This window comes from Pinus tabuliformis, chromosome 5_1, assembly GCF_031772625.1.
Source record: "Pinus tabuliformis cultivar Carrire ecotype Pingquan chromosome 5_1, CPIR1, whole genome shotgun sequence".
Taxonomy (NCBI): Eukaryota; Viridiplantae; Streptophyta; class Pinopsida; order Pinales; family Pinaceae; genus Pinus; species Pinus tabuliformis.
Genome location: NC_142305.1, coordinates 989,933,362 through 989,953,331, shown reverse-complemented (window position 1 = coordinate 989,953,331; position 19,970 = coordinate 989,933,362). Strand labels below are relative to the sequence as shown.

The 19,970-nt window shown below is 37.7% G+C and overlaps 1 protein-coding gene across 3 annotated transcripts in view; it reads left to right on the top strand.

Moving 5' to 3' along the window:
- MTR4 (RNA helicase, ATP-dependent, SK12/DOB1 protein) overlaps positions 1-19,970 on the top strand; it is a 330,317-nt gene that overhangs the window by 246,824 nt on the left and 63,523 nt on the right. For all 3 annotated transcript variants that reach the window (XR_016260991.1, XR_016260990.1, XM_089433314.1), the window contains exons 10-12: positions 7,871-8,025; positions 8,194-8,340; positions 8,449-8,681. Coding sequence is in view for 1 of the 3 variants with exons in the window: in XM_089433314.1 (XP_089289440.1) it covers positions 7,871-8,025; positions 8,194-8,340; positions 8,449-8,681 (535 nt within the window). In the remaining 2 variants the exon portion in view is untranslated. The remainder of the gene's footprint in view (positions 1-7,870; positions 8,026-8,193; positions 8,341-8,448; positions 8,682-19,970) is intronic.

The window sequence follows — 19,970 nt, the reverse complement described above, 5'->3', positions numbered from 1 at the left end:
AGCCTCTACACACACACTAGGTTGCTTCCAAGCATGTGTTGAGATACTTACATGGGACTATCAACCTTGGTTTGAGACATATTTCGAGAGATGTAAAACTACATGGATACACTGATGCTAACTGGGTCAGAAATATTGTTGACAGAAAGAGCACATCAAGGTGTTGTTTTAGCTTGGGGTTTGGCATGATATCTTGGATGAGCAGGAAGCAGAAGTTCGTTGCTCTTAGCACGACTGAGGCTGGGTATATTGCTGGGAGCAAGGCTAGCTGTGAGACAGTGTGGTTGAGGAAGCTCTTTGGAGAGATGTTTGAGCAGATATTGGATACGACAATGATATATTACGACAATAAGAGTGGGATCAATCTTGCAGCGAATCTCGTGTTCCATGATAGGTCCAAGCATATTGAGATTAGATATCACTATATTTGGGATATGGTGAAGAGAGGAGCCATAAGACTCCATCACATTTCAACTGATGAACATATATTGCTATTCTTACCAAGTCTTTGTCGAAAGGGAAGTTCTTGATATTTAGAGAGTAACTTGGACCTGTGGATGTGATCTTCCCGGGAAAGTGTCACGACTGATAAGAACGCTGAGCTATGCTCTTCCCCCTTACTTGAGCTCCCAGGGTGGGAATGGAGCCAGAGAGTTCCTGGGGTTGACAATAGGTGTGTGTGATCCCTACCCTTTGTGGTAGGTTGGGTATCTCCCTTATTGTCACTATAGGGTGTGTGTGATCCTTGTCATTTATGGCAAGTTGGGTATCTCCCCCTATCGAGTTTGGGACTTGACAGAGTATACCCTAGTATGCATCCTACCCACAAGTTGGGCTTGTTGGGATTGCCACCCATCTGGCCAATGGGTGAGGAGACTTGGGTGTGTGTGATCCTTACCACTGGTAAGTTGGGTATCTCCCCCAAGGTAGAGGATGCAAGTGTTCTACCACTTGACTCTTGAGGGTCAAGGTGGGAAGATCAACAGACAATAGGATGGTTGTGATCCTTACCTTTCATGGTAAGTAGTATCTCGCCTATTGTCATTGGGCAAATAGGATGGTTGTGATCCTTATGACACAATCGGTAATTCCTCCCTAGCTGAGAGAGGCTTTCTACATATGCACCGTCCCAAGTAACGATATTTTATCAGCTGTAGCGAAAAAAACTCTCATAGGAGCCCCCTGGAGATGAAGATGCAACTTGGGTCGACTTATACAACCGACTTTATCGAGAGAGATTACTTTTTTTGGCTCAGGATATCAATCACGAGATTGCAAATCAACTCATGGGTCTCATGGTATATTTGAATGCAGAAGATGCAAATAAAGATATTTTCTCATTTATCAACTGTCTCGGTGGATCAGTAATACTAGGGGTAGGTCTTTTCGATATGACGCAAGCAATAGTACCAGATGTACATACAATATGCATGGGGGTAGCTGCTTCAATGGGATCTTTCATCCTAATCGGGGGAGTTGAAATTTGGTAGCTCAAGGAGAAATTCCCTCCTTAGAGAAGCCCTTCTCACCCTAATTAGAGCCTACTAGCCCTTGGAAGAATTTAATTTACTCATGCGAATATATTATTTTTAATGTGAAACCATGACAACAAAAAAAGTACAAGCTGGCCTGGAAGAGGAAATTCAACCCCCAAGACCACATATAAATAAACATCACTTGGCATCACTTAGAGGCATCATCCCACATTCATCTCTTCATCTCTTGGTTCGATTTGGTCTGAAAATTGCAGGTCCGAGTTTACATGTGTGAAGGAGAGAGAGGGTAAATCTATTGACCAATGTTGACTTTTATTTTGGGATTGTTTGACAAGCTTTGACTTGATACGATTTGGGACATTTTGACTTGGGTTGACTACATTCTTTGACTGCCTTGGAGGTCGAGTTTGAGGAGACTTTGATCGAATATTTCTGAGCATGCGTTGGTTGGTTTGACAGTTGAATGCAAGTTTGATTAGGGTTTTGGCCGCAAACTTTCTCTCTCTTCTGACCGAGTGTTTGACACTGTTTTGACTAGGTTTGACCGAGTAAAAGAGGTTCCATTGTTTGACTGGTTGACCAAACTATTTAGAGCATATTTGATTATTGACCAAGGACTGGTTAGGGTTGCGTTGATTGTTGTTGACTTTGATGGAAAAATTGCAGTATTGAAGTTTGATTAGACTTTACTTTATGCTAAAAATGATTGGATATTAATTGGTTGACTTGGTTGGTCAATGTTAGTTTTTATAGCACCGAATGTGTTCTAGCCACGAAATTTGGTGGAGAGGCTAGAATACATGAGATCTCCAAGATCCATAAATCGTTTCTGGAAATTCCACCTAGAAGCGACTTAATTAGATTATTATCCAATTTTTTAGTGTTTCCTAAGTCTAAACTTAGGAAAACTGGTTAGTTAATCAATATTAATTAAGTCAAGGTGAGAATTATCTAGAAAGTCACATGAATTAATTCCAAGATGATCCTAGCCATCAATTAAGTTTTAATCTTGGCTCTTGGAGCTCCAACAATGGATTATATGAGGAAGTCGATGGGCACTTGGAGAACACACTTGAGAACACTAGAAATTCAATTTATTTGGCAGATCGATCTCCAGAGTAGTAGCAGTCAGCTATGGGAGAGCCAGAAATCGAGGCAGTGAGTGAGGGGCAGGGACAGTGAGTTAGGAGGAAGTTTTCCAGATTCGGACAGGCAGCAGCAAGAGGGCCGAGTTATTCCCAGTGAGGCAATGCAGAGGATTGCGTAGTTGCTTCAAATTGGCAGTTCGATTTAGTTGAGGAAAAATTCGTTATTAGTTCCAGAGGCCGGGCAGAAGTTCCAGAGTGTCAGAGAGATGATTTCCTCAGCATAGGCAGGCATAATGACTTCCTCAGAGACTAGTTGGGGGCTTGACGTCATAGAGATTGCGCAGAGCAGTGTAGAGGCTGACGCAGGGGGTCCAAGAGGCTGAGTTTTTTGAAGGCAGGTTGTGCCAGGATTGCTTGTGGAGGAAGAGTAATTCCCTTCAATAATTTTGCCTAGATTTTCTTGCTGTGGAATGCCATTTTGAGGCAACCAAATTGTACTCAGATTTTCGCTGCTGCATAATAAAATAAAACCCTCATCTGTTGCATTGGTTTTCTCTCATTGGGTTTTTCCAGGGACTTTTGTCCAAAAACAACAATGTTATTTTTTTATGTGCGTGTGCTAGTATTTTCTCAGTTCCAACATTATTTATTTTTTGCAATTTTATTTGTGAAGGTTGCAGTGTGTTTATTTCGATGTTGCCGTAGAAATAAACTGAATAATTAATTTACTAGTAAGAAGAAATAATACTAGTTATTGCAATAGGATTCCGATGTTGGAATTTTCAGAGTCAATACTTTGACGTTTGACTCATTGTTGATATACTTGAACTATGTATCTCTCTGTTGAACATTTGGTGACAATCTAATAGAAGAAGAAGTTGGAAAGGGTTCTCCCCCTTGTCGGGTTTTTCCCTAGTCTTTGACCAATTCTCCATGCCTCTAGTGTTCTTAGCTGTCTTATATTGTGCATGTGGTTTTATGTTCTATGTACAATTGCTTACTGTTACTGGGTGATTGCAAATATATTGGCTAATTGATTGCTATTGGAAGAATAATTGTTATAAGTAATTGTTACAACATAGATGATAGAACATTGAAAAGTTAACATTCTACCTGGTTTTCCTAGAATGTTACTTACTAACTATTTTTTTCTATTATCATCCACTTCTAGATGTGGCCATGTGCCTCACAATCGGTTAAGAAGTTGCTTAGTCTTCATCTTTTCTTTACCATAAGTTTGGCATGTCCTTTTCTCCCATTCCTCGTTTTCCTTCAATCTTCCTGTCTCACATTCTAGTGTCTGTGAGTTGGTTCTTATCTGGGTCAATATCTATTTATACTGATTGAAGTTTAATTTTAGGTGTTCTTGTTGGTTCTTATTTTGGGTCAATAATTTTAATTTTTAATTATATATTTATTAATGAACTATATAACTATAGATTGTATTAATAAATATATGGTTATATAAATATATTCACAATGAAACGGGGGTTAGGAGTTAACGTACGTGACGTTTGACTGACACGACCGATAGAATGACTTCACACAGGGCATGATGGTCAGGAGGTAGTGAGACAGGGTGATGATGACTGTTGCAAGGTGGAATGAAGGTCAGTGGATCGACGACAATGAATTGGTGCCAGTTGGGAAGAGGAGTTGTGACGACTCGAGTGGATGGAAATTATCGTGGGAAGACAGACAGGTAGCAGATAGTGGATAAGCAGTGCGAGAGTCGGGAGAGTATGTTGGGCAGCGGTTGAATTGCAATAGGGACGACAATGACTGGTCACTAGGGAGTGGCGTAGGTAAAGTTTGAGGGTCAAGTGCGGCTGTAGGCAGTGATCGTGGCGTCGCTGACCGTGGCGTAGGTAAAGGCCTGTGTCAGTGGCGATATGTGCGATGGAAGCGATGTTGAGAACTGAGCGTTGTGGCAGCACGACTTGAGAACCGACGTGAGCTACAAACGACAAACATGGTTGGAACAGTTAAGTCGTTGTTTTTATTTTATTTTATTTTTAATATATTTTTTTTGTTTTTTTTAATATACATATATATTTTAATTTTTAATTTTTATCTGTTTTTTTTTTTTTAAATGGCCAAAGGCCTATGATCGAAGAACGTGGCTCTGATACCATTGTAACGAACAAGGTTCGTATATGCAGCAGTAGTTTTTAGAATACTTTGAAGACAAAGACATCCATTGTAGGAAAAGTAATGTATATAGAATTGATATGAGATGATTACAATGAGGGTGAGGGCCTGCTTATATACCCTAGGTAGGTACCTCTTCACCAACGGTTATGTCTTGAGGGACATACCTTTTCATTAACTAGTTACTAATTAATCATTATTTATTATTATTATTGTTTTATTTTATTTGTATTATTTTATTTATATTTTTATTCATAACAGAGTTGGGGAGTGCAAAATCCCAAATACTAGCCCTAGTGGATACAGTGTTAAAACCTCATCTGCTAAGAGAGAAGGGTTTCAGTCCTATGGTTATACTGTTCCTGTGGTGCACATGTTTTCAGAATGCATGAATATCCAGAATGTGGAAGCAAATGTCTGGAACAGCTGGAATTTTCACCCAAATTTATAGGAAATGATGGGTTGGGAGTGACAGTATTATAAATAGAAAAACAAAATTAAACTTAACTATAATATATAATATAGATACTAATTTACACAACTTAAAACTCTAATTAAACAACATTAATATGCATGTATTTTGTAACTTGATTAAAAAAACAAAGATAGTAGAATCAAATATATATATATATATATATATATATATATATATATCTTATTCATACAACATTTTAATCTATAATATAATTTATCTAAGCTAAGAAATATGTTTAAATTTTTAAATGGATAACTTAATATGTAAGTTTATGTTAATATCAATTGTTTATGTAACAAGTTACAGTTATATATTATAAACCATATACACTTATCAATTATGAAAATAACATCACTAAAGAAAGGTTGTTATGTTATATCCTAGGGATCAGTACTCCAGCCTGGGATCACTCTAACATCAACTTAACCTTCAGTCTCCTTGTGAATGATAGAGATTCTGTCCATAGAATAAATTATAATGCACAAAGGCATTCTTTCCACTCGGCATTGATTCTGGCATTTAAAATTAATGAATTACACATGGACACATTGGACAGCTGCATTCACACCATAGATGGATGGCAAACAAGGACTTCAAAGGGCACAGTCCACGGCGGCATATTCCATGAATATCTGCTTTGACAAGCCATATAAAACATATTAAAAATTGATTATTAAATGGCATGTAAGTCGAAAGGTGGATTTATGTGCTGAAATTTACCAAATTTATGGCAACACATTACTTAGTATGCAGGAAACACCAATGGAACTGCTCTCATTTACCCATTTTCATGAACTAGAACTTCCCAAAATGCTCCCATGATCCCGGAGCTGTTCTCAGCTGATTGGGAATGTTTCGTACTCATTCCTAAACTTCCAGAAACATGAGAACACTGAGAAGTTGAGAACAAGTTTAAAAGATGTTGGGACTGATTTCTGTGCAACTAGGTATTTTTCTGTTTCATATTTCATCAGATAGAGATATCAAAGCGGAGCAGAGGAGAAAGTCTATCCTGTAGCAGCCTATCATAGGCCACAACTTCTATGTGCTCTACAGTGGGTCCATTTTTCTTTGTTTTTTGTATTTTAAATTAGAAAATATAAAGAGGAAGACACAAACCGTATATCTTGCTAGAGTTTTCCCCTCGGTGGTTTCTCCAGGGTAAGTGTTGGTATTAAGGGTGTAATCTTTTCACTGTTGTTGTCATTTCTTATTTTCTCATTGATTTTTCATAGGGAAAGGGGTATGCTTCTAAGATTACATCATTATCACAAGTAATTGAACATAAGTGAATGTACTTATTGCAGCAAACACAAAACTTAGACTTTCTTGCTGCCACTGACTGCAATTCAGACTGCAAGATCTTGCAACTGATAGGAAAATCTGTTTACTGATCATGTCAAGCGTGCTGTTAGACATAGTTGTGTTTGTTATTCAAATTCTTCTGCCGCTTGGGCATTCTCCCAGCCAAATCCCTTTGTTTACAGATTATGTCAAGCCTTTTGTTAGACAAAATTGATTTGATTATTCCAAATTCTGTTGCTGGTTTGGCATCCTTCCAGTCAAATCTTCTGTTGCTGGTTTGGCATTCTTCCAGTCAAATCCTTGTGCATGGCACCAAAACTTTCACAAAAGTTGTTTTATCTTATCTTCTGCTGCAAGTTTGCTGGGTGAGCCTTCTGTTGCCATTTTTCTAGACCAGCCACACTTTACCTGCTTTAACACAACCTCTCTGCTGGTCGGCACACTAGACAGGACATCAAGTTGTCTCTATAAGCCTTTTAGGGTGGGGGACAGGAGTGACCATGGTGCTGGCAAAAGGGAGGATGGAGATTATGACCTGGTGAAGGCCCCTGTCCCTGGGCTGCATATGCTCCAGAAGAAAAGACTTCAACTCATCTATAGGAGAAAGAGGATCTTCTCACTTCACCCGAGAGATCTCTTGATTTTGTGCTGTGTAAGTCTGCTAAGTATGGGCTCACAGAGAAAATGCAGGAATGGTTGGCAGGAAGAATATGAAGTTAAAACTGTGAACTATTGCTTTTGTAAGTGAAGAAAATGACAAATAATAGTGTTTCCATAATGGATAGTCCAATAAATTGTTAGATGGATATAGTCTATAAATATGAAGTCATGGTTATGGAGATCTTGACAGCTTGAGTAAGCCTTTCTACAGATTCATGTTGACTGTGAAATATGTAATCATAACCATTTGTTACAAATACCAGTTGCATGGTAAAGCATAGTTCATACAGAAGAGCCATGATGGATGGCCAAGGCATGTATTTTGCAACTATGTGAACAGAAGGCAATAGTAACATTGTGGACCCTTTTCATTCTTGTAGAACAATCTTCTGATGGTTGTAATTTTCATCTGTCCCATTTGAGGAATCCTACATGGGAAATAATATTCTTCATTTTGGGGGTACCATTGAAGCTGCAATATCCAGACTCCAGAGTATGCAGTGCCATTTGGCCGATAATGATGGAATCAGGCTTTGTTACCATAACTACTGAATTAGTTCTAAAATCATGAATGTTTATGTACTAATTGAAATAGTATTTTTTCTGAAATTGAAGGTAGGTGGTTTTGGTATTCTTTGTTATAGTAAAAATTGTGTATAGCAAACTTTACCAAGCTGTGTTTCAAATACATGCAGATGATACAAATGCAAAGCCAGAAGATGCACAGTATACTATTGATATTCTAACAAGATGTCGTGCAAATAAAGAATGTGGGCGGGGAAAAATTGTTCAGACTGTTCCATTGACAGAACCTGGCGAGCCACTTGTTGTTGCTGTACCACTTTCTCAGGTCACCACTATTTCCAAACTATACAATTGCATGCCAGTACTTACAATTCCCAAAAAGATGCATAAGCTAGTAGCCTGTAGATGAAAATGCCTGGATTGTTGCTTTGAAATAATTATTTTATTTTGATCTGATACGGATTTCCTTTGTGTCCAATATGCCACTAAACAGATTGACAGCTTGAGTGCTATCCGCATTTATATTCCCCAGGACTTGCTATCTGTTGAAGCTCGTGAAAACACTCTGAAAAAGGTGCAGGAGGTGTTGAACCGCTTTCCAGATGGTGTGCAACTTTTAGACCCAGAAGATGACATGCAGGTAGGAAGTGACATGTCCACCGTTTCTTATCAGAGAAATAGTTTCTATTACTTGGAACTTGGTTTTGATTTTTCATCAATTTAACAACAATTTTCTGGTATTTGTCAGGTACATAGTAGTTCATATAAGAAGGCTGTTCGTCGAATAGAAACCCTTGAAGGCTTACTTTCTAAACATGCTGTTTCCAAGTCTCCCATTCTCCAGAAGCACCTACAAGTACTAAGAAAGAAAGAAGAGTTAACAGCAATGATCTGTGTTGCCCGGAAGGAGGTCCGTGCTTCGACATCATTGGCTTTCAAAGATGAGCTGAGGGCTCGAAAGCGTGTACTTCGGAGATTAGGGTATATCTTGAAAACATCTGATGCATTTCCTGTTGTTTATTACATTGTAGGGACTTTAATATAATTTAGCCATGAGAGATGAATGGTATATTCTTGCATCAGCAATGCACTTACACCATAACAGTACTGAAAAGCTAATATAATAAGTACAACTTCTCTGTGTAGTATATTTTGATTTATAAATTAACGTGCAAGATTGGCCAACGGGACTGCAAACTGTACAATAAAAGAGGAGCACAAGAAGTGTGAAAGCATCTCCCTTCAAAGAAAGACTACAAATCTTTTGTGACCTATCATCTGTTGGATTTTGTTAATTTTTAATACGAGGTCTGATTTATTTTTCTCAACAATTATTTATACTTTGAAATTATTTCACCCAGTAAAATCTTTTTCTGAAACCGCTGAAAGTAAATACACTGGTATTTTAACTTAAGAAATAAATTTTGCAGTGGAAATAAAACAGAAAATCAGCCACAAAAAAACAGCCGAAAATTCTGTCCGACAAATTCTCTTTTACTTTTAATTAACTCATGAAAATTGGGGCTCCCTTTGTTGAAAAATGTATAACTAGGTTCAGTCTTCATAAATATGAAATGTGTTTTCGATTCTTGTATATTGTAAATTGAAAGAAAAAATATTATTGTTATTCTTGAAGCATGGGTTTCATGCTCAAGGTATTTTATTTTAGAGGTCAAGCACCCATTGAGTGCTTCTAGGGTTTGTCCTAATTCAGGGAATCAAAAGTGTCATTGTCATATGTTGAAGACCCCATTGGGCACATTGTAACTTGTAAAAAGAATTCTTTTTGTATTTAAAAATTTCAAAATACTCTCCAATACCAAGTCGACCTGCCAGCTAAGAAGTCGACCTAATTTGAGGAACTTCATCCACCTTGGAAGCCTATATATAGGAGGGAACTCGTCCTCCTAGGGACAATTCATTTTCTGATCAAGCAAGCGAAGGAGAAGGAAAGGGCTAGTGAAGGAAGGAGAAGGACGAAGATCAAGTGTTTGGGCTATTTTCTCTCTCTCTCTCTCTCTCTTCACACATGCGAAGGAGGGAAGCTAGGGTTTCTACGGTTGGGTTAGGGTTTTACTGTTGCAGGATCAAACTTAGAGAAAGTGCAGAAAGAAGGTCGAAGGAAGGCTCATCTGGTCATCCTCAAGCCCTAGAAGAAGGAGAAAATCAAGTGAACGTTTGAAGAAATCTTGGAAGCTCAAAATAAGCTCACACGTGTGGAAGCAACTGTTGCTGGGAGGGCCGGAAATTTCAGACCTGCAGTAGAGGCCGAAATTTTGTTGTTGGGGGTCGAAGTTGTGCTACTGAAAGAGATTTGACTAGGTTTGACTTGGACAAAGGAAGCACATCATCAAAGAGGCTGGACTTGGTCTTGGTCTAGAGGTCTTGGAATTTGTCAATTGAAGAGTCTATAAGAAGAGAAGAGATTTGTGGTTTTCCTCTCAAGTGGAGAGGTTTTGGCCCTATATTGCAACCTATATCTTGTGTTCTTGTGTATCTTCTTGTTTTGGTGGCTGTTTGATGATAAGAACAACACAATAATAAGAGAATAAGCTAATAAGTAAGAAAAAGCAAAAAGACATCACAAGCAGTTATCAAGTTTAAGAGAAATCATTCTAACTATTGCCCTATAGACTTCTCAACACCCTTAACAGGGAAATTGACCATCAAAGAATATGTAACGTCTCTTTTTTCTGGATGTTGGTAGCAGAGACCATTTAAGTAGCCTAGCGGCTAGCCTATTCGATAGGCTACACAATAAAATAAATTGCAGAATCTCAGGGGATAAATTTTAAATTAATTAAAAGGGCGACTAAGGAAAAAGAACATTAGAAAGTCACTCTATTTAATGAAGCAAAAAGGTGACCCATAGTATTTGGATGACCCATGGTATTCCGATGGCCATTGCAATAAAAGAAAAACAAGAGCTCATTCGTGGGGGTGTGATTGGATATTTGATGAATTGATTTCGTGGGCTTATTGAGCTTTGTGATTAAGGGTTTGTAAGTGTGGAACAATGGATCATCTTGTTGAAAATTGGTAGCTGCGGTCGGAATTTTCATTGGCAAATCAAAGAAGAAATCATGAATTATATGATGACCAAGTTGGCCCCACTCATTGAAAGGGTTTGACTCCAAGGTCAAAACCCACCTCCTTGCACATGTATAAATTTGAGTGTGTTTGACCTCATTTGGCATCCATTCATCTCATCAATTGGATCTGAAGCTAGCAGTATTGTTCACACATACGAAGGAAGAAGAAGAAGATTTGACTTTTGTATTGACGAACCACTTGACATCTGTTTGACCTACATTGAATTTTGGTTTGTTTCTATCTATTTGACCAAGCTCTTGTCTGCTTTTGGAGGCTGAGATTCTTCATGGTATGTTGACTGTCTTTGATCGAGATTTTGCTCTTCTTTGGGGTTGTTGACCAAGAGTTGACCTGCAGTCAACTTTTGTGTTTTGATGACCCTTTGACTAGCTGCCTTAGGCCGAAATTCAGCCCCTCTATGCATACTTTGACTTGAACCAACATTGAGTATTTCTCTCATTTGACCAGTTTGACTTGGCATTTATTGAGGTCAGAAGATTGGAATCTTGTTTGGAATATTCTGATGTACGTTTTGATGAACTGAACTCTCTCTCTTGTAAGGAAAGATTTGTTGGGTGTTCCCCTTGTGGGTTTTTTCCCTGGTCGCTGACCTAAAATTTGGTGTCTCTTGTCTTATTGTTTATTGTGATGCATATTGCTCTATTGAAGGAGATAATGGTTGAAATTTTTCATCTATAATAGCTTAATGATTGGAATACTCTAAAGAAGTCAGATTGTATCATTGGAAGTAGTTATCAATTTGAAAAAAATTATACTAGTCTTGCTTGCACTAGAAAATCAACATGGTATCAGAGCTATGGTGGAAGAAAGGAGCATGAGATCACTCTTGAAGAGACCCTTTTCTACATTTGAAAGAAGATTCCTCATCTATGCTTGAGGCAACCCTAAATATAGGGTCATTTTTGGTTACCTTGGAAGCCCTAATACACTCCAAATTTGAACTCTCTAACCGCTAGCCTCATGATAATGTTCAAAGAAGCCACAAAAAAGTACAAGTGTGTATTTGTGAAAGATATGTGTTTTCTTTGTGAAAATCCTAAGAAGTCTGAGCTCCATTTCTATGGCATTTGAACTCTTTATGGCATCCAAGTTGCCTCCATGATTGAAGCCAAGTCTTGAAAGAAACTCAAAGCAAGATCTCTGTGGTATTGTTCAAAGCATATGCAAGTTATCTCTATGATAAGTGCAAAGTTTTGTGACCTATGAGATAATGATCCGAGCTCCTTGATAAAAATCCAAGTGCATTTTCGAGTTTGAAGCATGATCCAAATCAGTGACCAAGTCCGAGCTTGTATGTCTCTATGGAAGGAGTCAAGACTGAGCCACTTTGGAAGGTGACATGTTCGAGGCCTATGATCTCTGTAACCAAAAGTCATCTCAAGAATAGAGAAGTTGGATTTTCAAATCCATTCAGAAGTAAATATGATGTTAAAAGATCCCTGTTCTATACATAGTGAAAGAGACCTAGATAAAGAGTCGACCTTGGATTTCCTTGAAGAAGAAAGCTCAAAGAAATTTGAAGAAGACATCTGTACTAAAATAAAATCTTAAGTCCAACATGCGAGGTATGTATTGTCACTAATTCTAAAGTCTTAGTAATTTTCTTGTCTTGGCTATGTCTTGACATGATTTGTACAAGATTTTCATCTCTTGAAGATTGAAGGAACTCACTAGATCAATGAAGAATCCCTAAGGACAAACATCCATACTTAGATAAATTGATATGACAATTTGTCATATCAAAATTTGATGATGTTGTATTATGACATGGTGAAGAAAAGATGCTCAGTTCCTTTTAAAGGAGATCACTGTCACTAAAATTCCGCTTTGTTGAAGAAAGGTTGAGTCCCCTTTCAAGGTTAAAAGTAAAACAAGGAGTCTGAAATGTATTGAAGATCTCTGACATTTTCACTTTGGAAAAGGAACTAAAGAAGTCTCTAGTTCAAGAACTTAAGTATGAAGATTGAAGATTCATATTTCCTAGAGCCTTTGATATATACACGAGCAGCGTTGATAATATCGCTGATATATTGGCGATATTTGAAAATATCAAGATATTTTTGGCAATATGATATATTGCCAAGTAAATATCGCGATATTTTAAAAATATAAGCTAAATATCGCCATATTTTGAAAATATCGGCTATGTTTAAAAATCTGAAAAAATTGATTTTTTATGTTTGTCGATATTTTCCGATATTTTGCCGATATTTTCGTCGATATTGTCGATAAGATGTTTTCAAGACCCCCGCCGACATTTTGTCGATACCGATTTTCTGATCACTGTACACGACAATCATTTATTGATGACTGATATAATGTGAAGTTTGGATGCGGAGGGGCATTGACATTTGTTCTGTTGCATATCAAAGGAAAGAAGATCTTTGAATTGGAGGTGATTTTCTCTTATGGCTACTGAAACTGAAGATCTGATGCTGTAATTAAAGTATCTTACAATGATGAATTGGCCATGGAAATATAGACCTACAAGAAATACAGGAAGCCAATGCTTAAAAGGTATGTATCATTGATCTCCGTGTGTTTTTCCTGGATCTCAATATTCTATTGTTAAGGAACTCTATTCGAGATGGCCAAGTACAAATCTGTAAAATTTATTGAGGTCAATATATCTTGGAGATTGAAATAAGACCAAGAGGTATTCTTGTAGAAATCTTTGAAGGAGACAGGAATGAAGTCCCTCCATAAATAAGTCCTCAAGGAAATGTTGTGACATGAAAGTTGTCTTGATACAATAAGGAGAAGTAATAATACTAAAATTCGAGTTTCAAAGAAGGATATTTGAAAAAATGATGTCTATTCTATGAGTGTTGAATGATCAAGAGGAAATTGTTGTCATAACACATTCTTAAAGAAAAAATCTTGATTACAGTAGAAAAGAGGCCAAGATCCTCTTTAAGGATGAAGATTAGAAGCTCTTGCAGTTATGATAAAGATATATATTTTTAAAGGTATTAATGCCATGTAAGAATTAAACAACTTTAGTGCTAAAGGTCTTCCTTGATGAAATCCATTACTACAAAATTTGAAGAAGCCAAGGTACCTAATTTGTTGTGGCCAAGGATAATGGATAAATCTGTTGATGACAAAGATTCCTAATTAATGTACTACTATGGAAGAATCAAACACACTGTAAGTTGGTAGACGACTGAATCTACTAATCTGAAGTTGTTGCTGCAGTGAGTTTGTGTAATCTAATTTGGAATGATCAAGAATCATTTTTAAGGACATTAGGATTAGATATTTGAATATCTAGGGTTTGTAAACCCTAGCACGCATCATGGCTTGGATAAGTAAAAACCTAGGGTTTATGGACAAAACCCTAGGATTGATTGCTTCTGTTGATAGAAGAAACCCTAGCTCCAACAAAGGAGGACATCATGATGATAATCTGGACAAGGTTGATTTTCAAGAAGGCTAAAGATCAAGAGGGAGTTAACATATTCACAAAAGATATCTTGTATCTCTCTTATTTTTTTAAATCATTAATGTTGTTGTTATTCTTCTTGTTCTAGTATATGTTGTTTGGATGTATTTGTTCTTCCGTGGCCTCCTAGTGAGGATTGCAGGTACACCATGAAGCTTGCCAAGGCTGTGGCAATAAATTAAAAGATTGGAAGAACAAAGCTTGTGAGGGAGCAGACAAATCTGCCAGACTAAAGCTTGTTTTGATCTGTGTCAAAAAGAAGTTAGTTGTGACTTCTAAGGTGAAGATGGCTAGAAGTGCCATATGAGGCATTACCTCAGTAAGAGGGATAAGAATACGAAGACATACACCTCATGCATGGTACTCTCAAATTGATGGCTAATTGGTTCACAAAGAGCAATACCAATCCATTGTTGAAGGTGGGCTCGTGATTTTTTATTTTTGACTAGGGCTGAAGACCTCTTTGTTCAGTGTAAGAGGGAGCTGATTAAAGGATCTTGGTCTAATGCATGACTACCTGGGATTAGAAGTGTGACAAAACACTGATGAAATATTTGTTGAGATCCTTCAGAAGTTTGGCATGATGGACTATGAGTCCATGAACACTCCCATGATGACAAATTTGAAGAAGTTGCGAGATTGTGATTTTGATTTGGTTGATCCCTCTATGTATCACAAATTGATTGGCTCATTGAACTATCTGGTGAACACCAGACCTAATATCTACTATGTTGTGAACATATTGAGCCAATTCTTGGTTGAGCCTCGACATGTGCATTGGGTTGCAACGAATATCAAGATATCTACATAGCACCATTGATTTTGGTTTGAGATATGTTTCTAATGGAAAATGGCAATTGCATGTTTTTACTAATGCTGATTGGGCTGGATGCACTGATGATAGAAAGAACACTTCTAGTTTTTGTTTTTGGCTTGGGCTTTGCTATGATTTCATGGTCAAGTAAGAAGCAAACTTCTATTGCTCTTAGTATGACTGAAGCTGAGTATATAGCTGCATGTTAAGCGTGTTGTGAAGTTGTGTGGCTTCATAAGTTGGTTGTCAGTTTGTTTAATCAAGTGTTGGAATCGAATATTGTATATTGTGATAATCAAATCTATGTAAAGCTTTATGAGAATCTTGTTTTTCATGGTCAAGTTGAAGCATATTGAGATCAAGTATCACTGTATCTGAGATGTTGTCCTCTGTGGAGCTGTGAGGCTTGAATACATTTCTACTGATGAGTAGGTTGTTGATGTTTTGACTAAGCCATTATCGCAGATGAAGTTTGCTTATTTATTTGAGAAGACTGGAGTGGCTGAGAATTCCTCGTGAAGAAAGAGAAGAAGCATTGATTGTATAACATCATGAGATTGACAATCTTCCTTGGGCTTCACTGAGAGCCCAAGTTTTATGGCTGGGAAGATTGTCGTGGTTACACCCTTGGGTCATTGAGATTGATTGAGAATCCAATGTGCTTGGGGAGTTTGGTTTTGAGGCCTTGATTGATCCCTTAGGTCATTGTGTTTGACCAAGAGACCCGTAGGTGTGGTTGGGGACACTAATCTTGAGTACTCTCCCTTGGGTCATTGTATTTGACTAAGAGACCATATGGTTGGGGAGATTGACCCTTTTGACATCGAGATTAAGATTCCTCCTTGGGTCGTGGACCGAGATGTTGGAGAATGTAACTAGATTCAATCTTCATAATGACTTTTGAAATCATGAAATTGTATATTTTATATATAAAAGGAGAAAAATAATTTTTATTTATGCAAGATGGGTTTCATGCTCAAAGACTAGGTCAAAGCATGTTCTTCATGCTTATAGGGTTTGTTGAGTCAAAGAAGAATTTTTGTCATGTATTATAGTGCTATTTGGACTTGTTGTAACAAAAGAAAATCATTATTTTTGAGTCTAGAAGGTCAATTTGTCCTTCAAGACCAAGTCGACCCTGCTAAGGGGAAGTCGGCCTAGAAGAGGCTTGCTCGACCTCTTGAAGAGTATATATAGCATGCGACTTCGACTCATTTGGAGCACTTCACAAGTTCGATCTGCAATAAGATAAGAAGATAATCTAGCGCGAGAAGTCAAGAAAGGAAGGAGAAGTCAAATGAAGGGAAGAAGACTTGAAAAATCTATCTTTTTTGTCCACATGTGTGAGTAGATTAGGATTTTTGTGCGAGTTGCAGGGCTGAGAATTGCAAGTTTGAATTGCAGACTTGAAGTTGCAGGATGGAAACTTTGACTGGAGTAGATTTTGAAGAACTTGACCTTCATTGAATTTGGTAGACCTCGACTTGTTTGGAAGAGATCCTATTCGAGGGCTGACTTGGTGCTTGGGAGGAAACTTGACTTTAGTCTTTGGGTCTTTGAGGTCTCATTTTCATTTGATTCTATAAGAAGAGAAGTATTCTTTATGTGTTTTTCCCTTGGAGGGGTTTTGCCCTGGATTGGATCCTATATCTTGTGTCTTTGTGATCTTCATGTTTTGGTAATTTCTTGATGAAGAAGAAAGAAATGTGATAAAAGGCCTACTAATACCACAAGTAATTATCAAGTAAGGAAAGTCAATTGTAATCTACAATTACCTTGATTTTCCAACATGGTATCAAAGTTAGGGTGAAGGAATGAAGTTGGAAGATCACATCTTTGTTGGCACCTTTGTTGAAGAGCAATCTAGAAGCAATCATCTACTCTTTCTTCTCAATGGAAAGTTTTATGAAGAAAGGTCTCAAGACTCTTGGGATTCTCTGTGTAACTATCAAGGGATACATCTTGAAGTACATCTCCAAGCTAGCAAAATAAATGGTGGATGGAAGTTTATTCTCCGCTCTCACAGGTACTTTTAAGGATGATAATGTATGGGTTATTGATGGTGGAGCTTCCAGACATATGACAGGCAAATGCAGTCAACTCAAGACCTTATCGAAAGGAACCTCTTATCATTTAGTCGAACTTGGAAGCTTGTTGGAGCTAGAGACTGGTGAAAATATTCATCTCAACAATGTAGTCTATGTGCTAGGTTTGAAGAAAAAATCGCTTTCTATTTCTTGCCTAGAAGATAAAGTTGATAGGATTGCTTTTGTTGATGACAAAGTTTTGGTTTGGGGAAAGGGCTCTAGTATTGAACATGTTAAGATAATTGGGATTTGTGAGGGGACGTTGTATAGACTTATGACATTAGAAGGTATGGACACTTTCACTGCAAGATATTGCCATCCTTGAATCAAATGGTCATTGGCATCCCTAAATTAAAGGAACATCATGTAGGAATCTACAAGGGATGCAATCTAGCCAAAAATGTGATGAAACCCTTTGTAAGAAGTGATACAAGGTCCATGGAAATGCTAGATCTCATACACTCTGATGTGTGTGGATCTATGGTGGTAAAATCTCTTGGAGGTCATCAATACTATGTGACATTCATTGATGATTACTCTAGGAAAACATGGATATACCTCCTCAAGAATAAAGATGAGGTATTTGAGAAATTTCAAGAATTCAAGAATGAAGTAGAAAATCTGACAGAAAGGAAGATAAAAACCCTAAGGTCTGATAATGGTGGAGAATATATTGCCAAAGAGCTTATAACATTTTGTAAGGAAGCAAGGATAAAGAGGGAGCTAATTGTTCCTTATAACCCTAAACAAAATGGTGTGGCTGAAAGGAAGAATAGATCAATTGAAGAATGTGTTAGAGCCATGCTTCATGATCAAGATCTCCCTAAGTTCTTATGGGGAGAAGCATCTGTAACAACTGTCTACTTGCAAAATCGAAGCCCTCATAAAATTTTCAATAATATGACTCTAGAAGAAGCATTTATAGGAAAGAAGCCAAGTGTGGATCATCTCCAAATATTTGGATGTCTAGTTTACATGCACATTCCAAAGGACAAGAGGAAGAAATTGGATCCTACAAGTACAAAAGGAATCTTTGTTGGTTATAGTGCTTCATCAAAAGCATACAGAATCTACATTAAAGAGGATTGTCGTATTGAAGTAAGCAGAGATGTCATCTTTGATGAAAATGTAGCTTACAAGAGATCCAAAGATAACCCGGTCATAGTTTTAAAACTCAGACTCGGAATCTGCCGAGGGTCAACTCCGACACGATATCAACTCGGACTAGTTGATTCCAATGACCTGATCTTCGTAAAAAGTACATTAAATATTTAATTTTTTTATGAAAAAACACATTTTTAAAGATTTTCATTCATGTTTCCAAACTCAAAGCATTATAATAATAGGGAGAAGACAACATATGATCAAAGTATGCTCATGAACATATCTATTATATCAAGATGACACCCAATGCACTGTCTAATACATGTAATATATAGAGATCAAAACAAAAACACATAACCAAGGAGGCTCTAAATGACCTCTACAACAAAACAATACAATTGCAGAACTATAGTTTACTAATACAAAATACTATCTAGTGATCACTAGTCACTATTGCCAGACAACACAACATCAACTGGCCCAGATTTTGAGTCGAAGTTAGACCTCCTCAATGCTGTGCCAAAAACCAACTCTAGCTGCTCACACAAATGCAATGAGATAGCTTTGAGGAAATATGAGGCGGTTGGGTCACCTTTATAGGCGTGGGAGAGGGGTAGAGGGGATAGGAGTTTAAACAACAAAAAATTGATTTCAAGTCCACCCAACCTGCCCTTTTTTCCTGTCGCCAAGGCCGGCTGGTTCGTTACTGAACCAGTTGAGTCGGTGACCAATTCGGTTTGGTTCGGTTATGGACAGGCTGCCAAAGTGGATAATTTACGTAGTCGGTCTGGAGAGGGGTATGGCTCGGTCAACCAGGCCGAGTCCGAGTCAGGTCGGCCAAATTTTAGAACATTTATCTCGTTGATTCTAATGAAGAAAATGTGCCCATTTTTAAGGAAATCTCAAGGAGATGACAATGTTCAAGATCCTACATCTAAACATGAAGACGTTGAAGGACCTAGTGAACCTGTGTAGCATGTTGTTATTCCAGAAATTCGTAAGACATTTGCTTGGTTGAAAAAAACTCTACAAGAGGCGGAGGGACATGCAACAACTAAGGGAACTTTTAGAGAAAGTAAGAAACCTAAAAGATATTATGGTTATGTAGCTTATATGACTAAGCTCATTGAGGTTGAACCCTCCTCCTATGAAGATGCAACTGAACATCAAGAATGGAGGAATGCAATGCAAGAAGAATACCAGTCGATTATGAAGAATGATGTCTGGGAAATTGTTCCTAGACCAAGTGACAAATCTGTTGTCACTTCCAAATGGATATACAAGATCAAACATGCAATGGATGGGAGCATTGATAAGTATAAAGCTAGATTTGTGGCAAGAGGATTTTCACAAAAGGAAGGTATCGATTATGAAGAAACCTTCGCTCCTACAACAAGATATACAACTATTAGATCGCTTGTCTCTTTGGCTGCCACTATGGGATGGAACATTCATCAAATGGATGTTAAAACAACTTTTTTGAATGGGACCATTGATGAAGAAGTTTATATTGAGCAACCTCAGGGATTCGAAGTCCATAAGAGGGAGACACACATCTGCAGATTGAAGAAGGCTCTATATGGCTTGAAACAAGCACCTAGAGCATGGTATGCCAAGATGGATGCATACCTATTGAGACTTGGTTTTGTCAAGAGTTCTGCAGATCCTAACCTCTACATCAAAGTGGTCAAGGATGAACCTGTGAT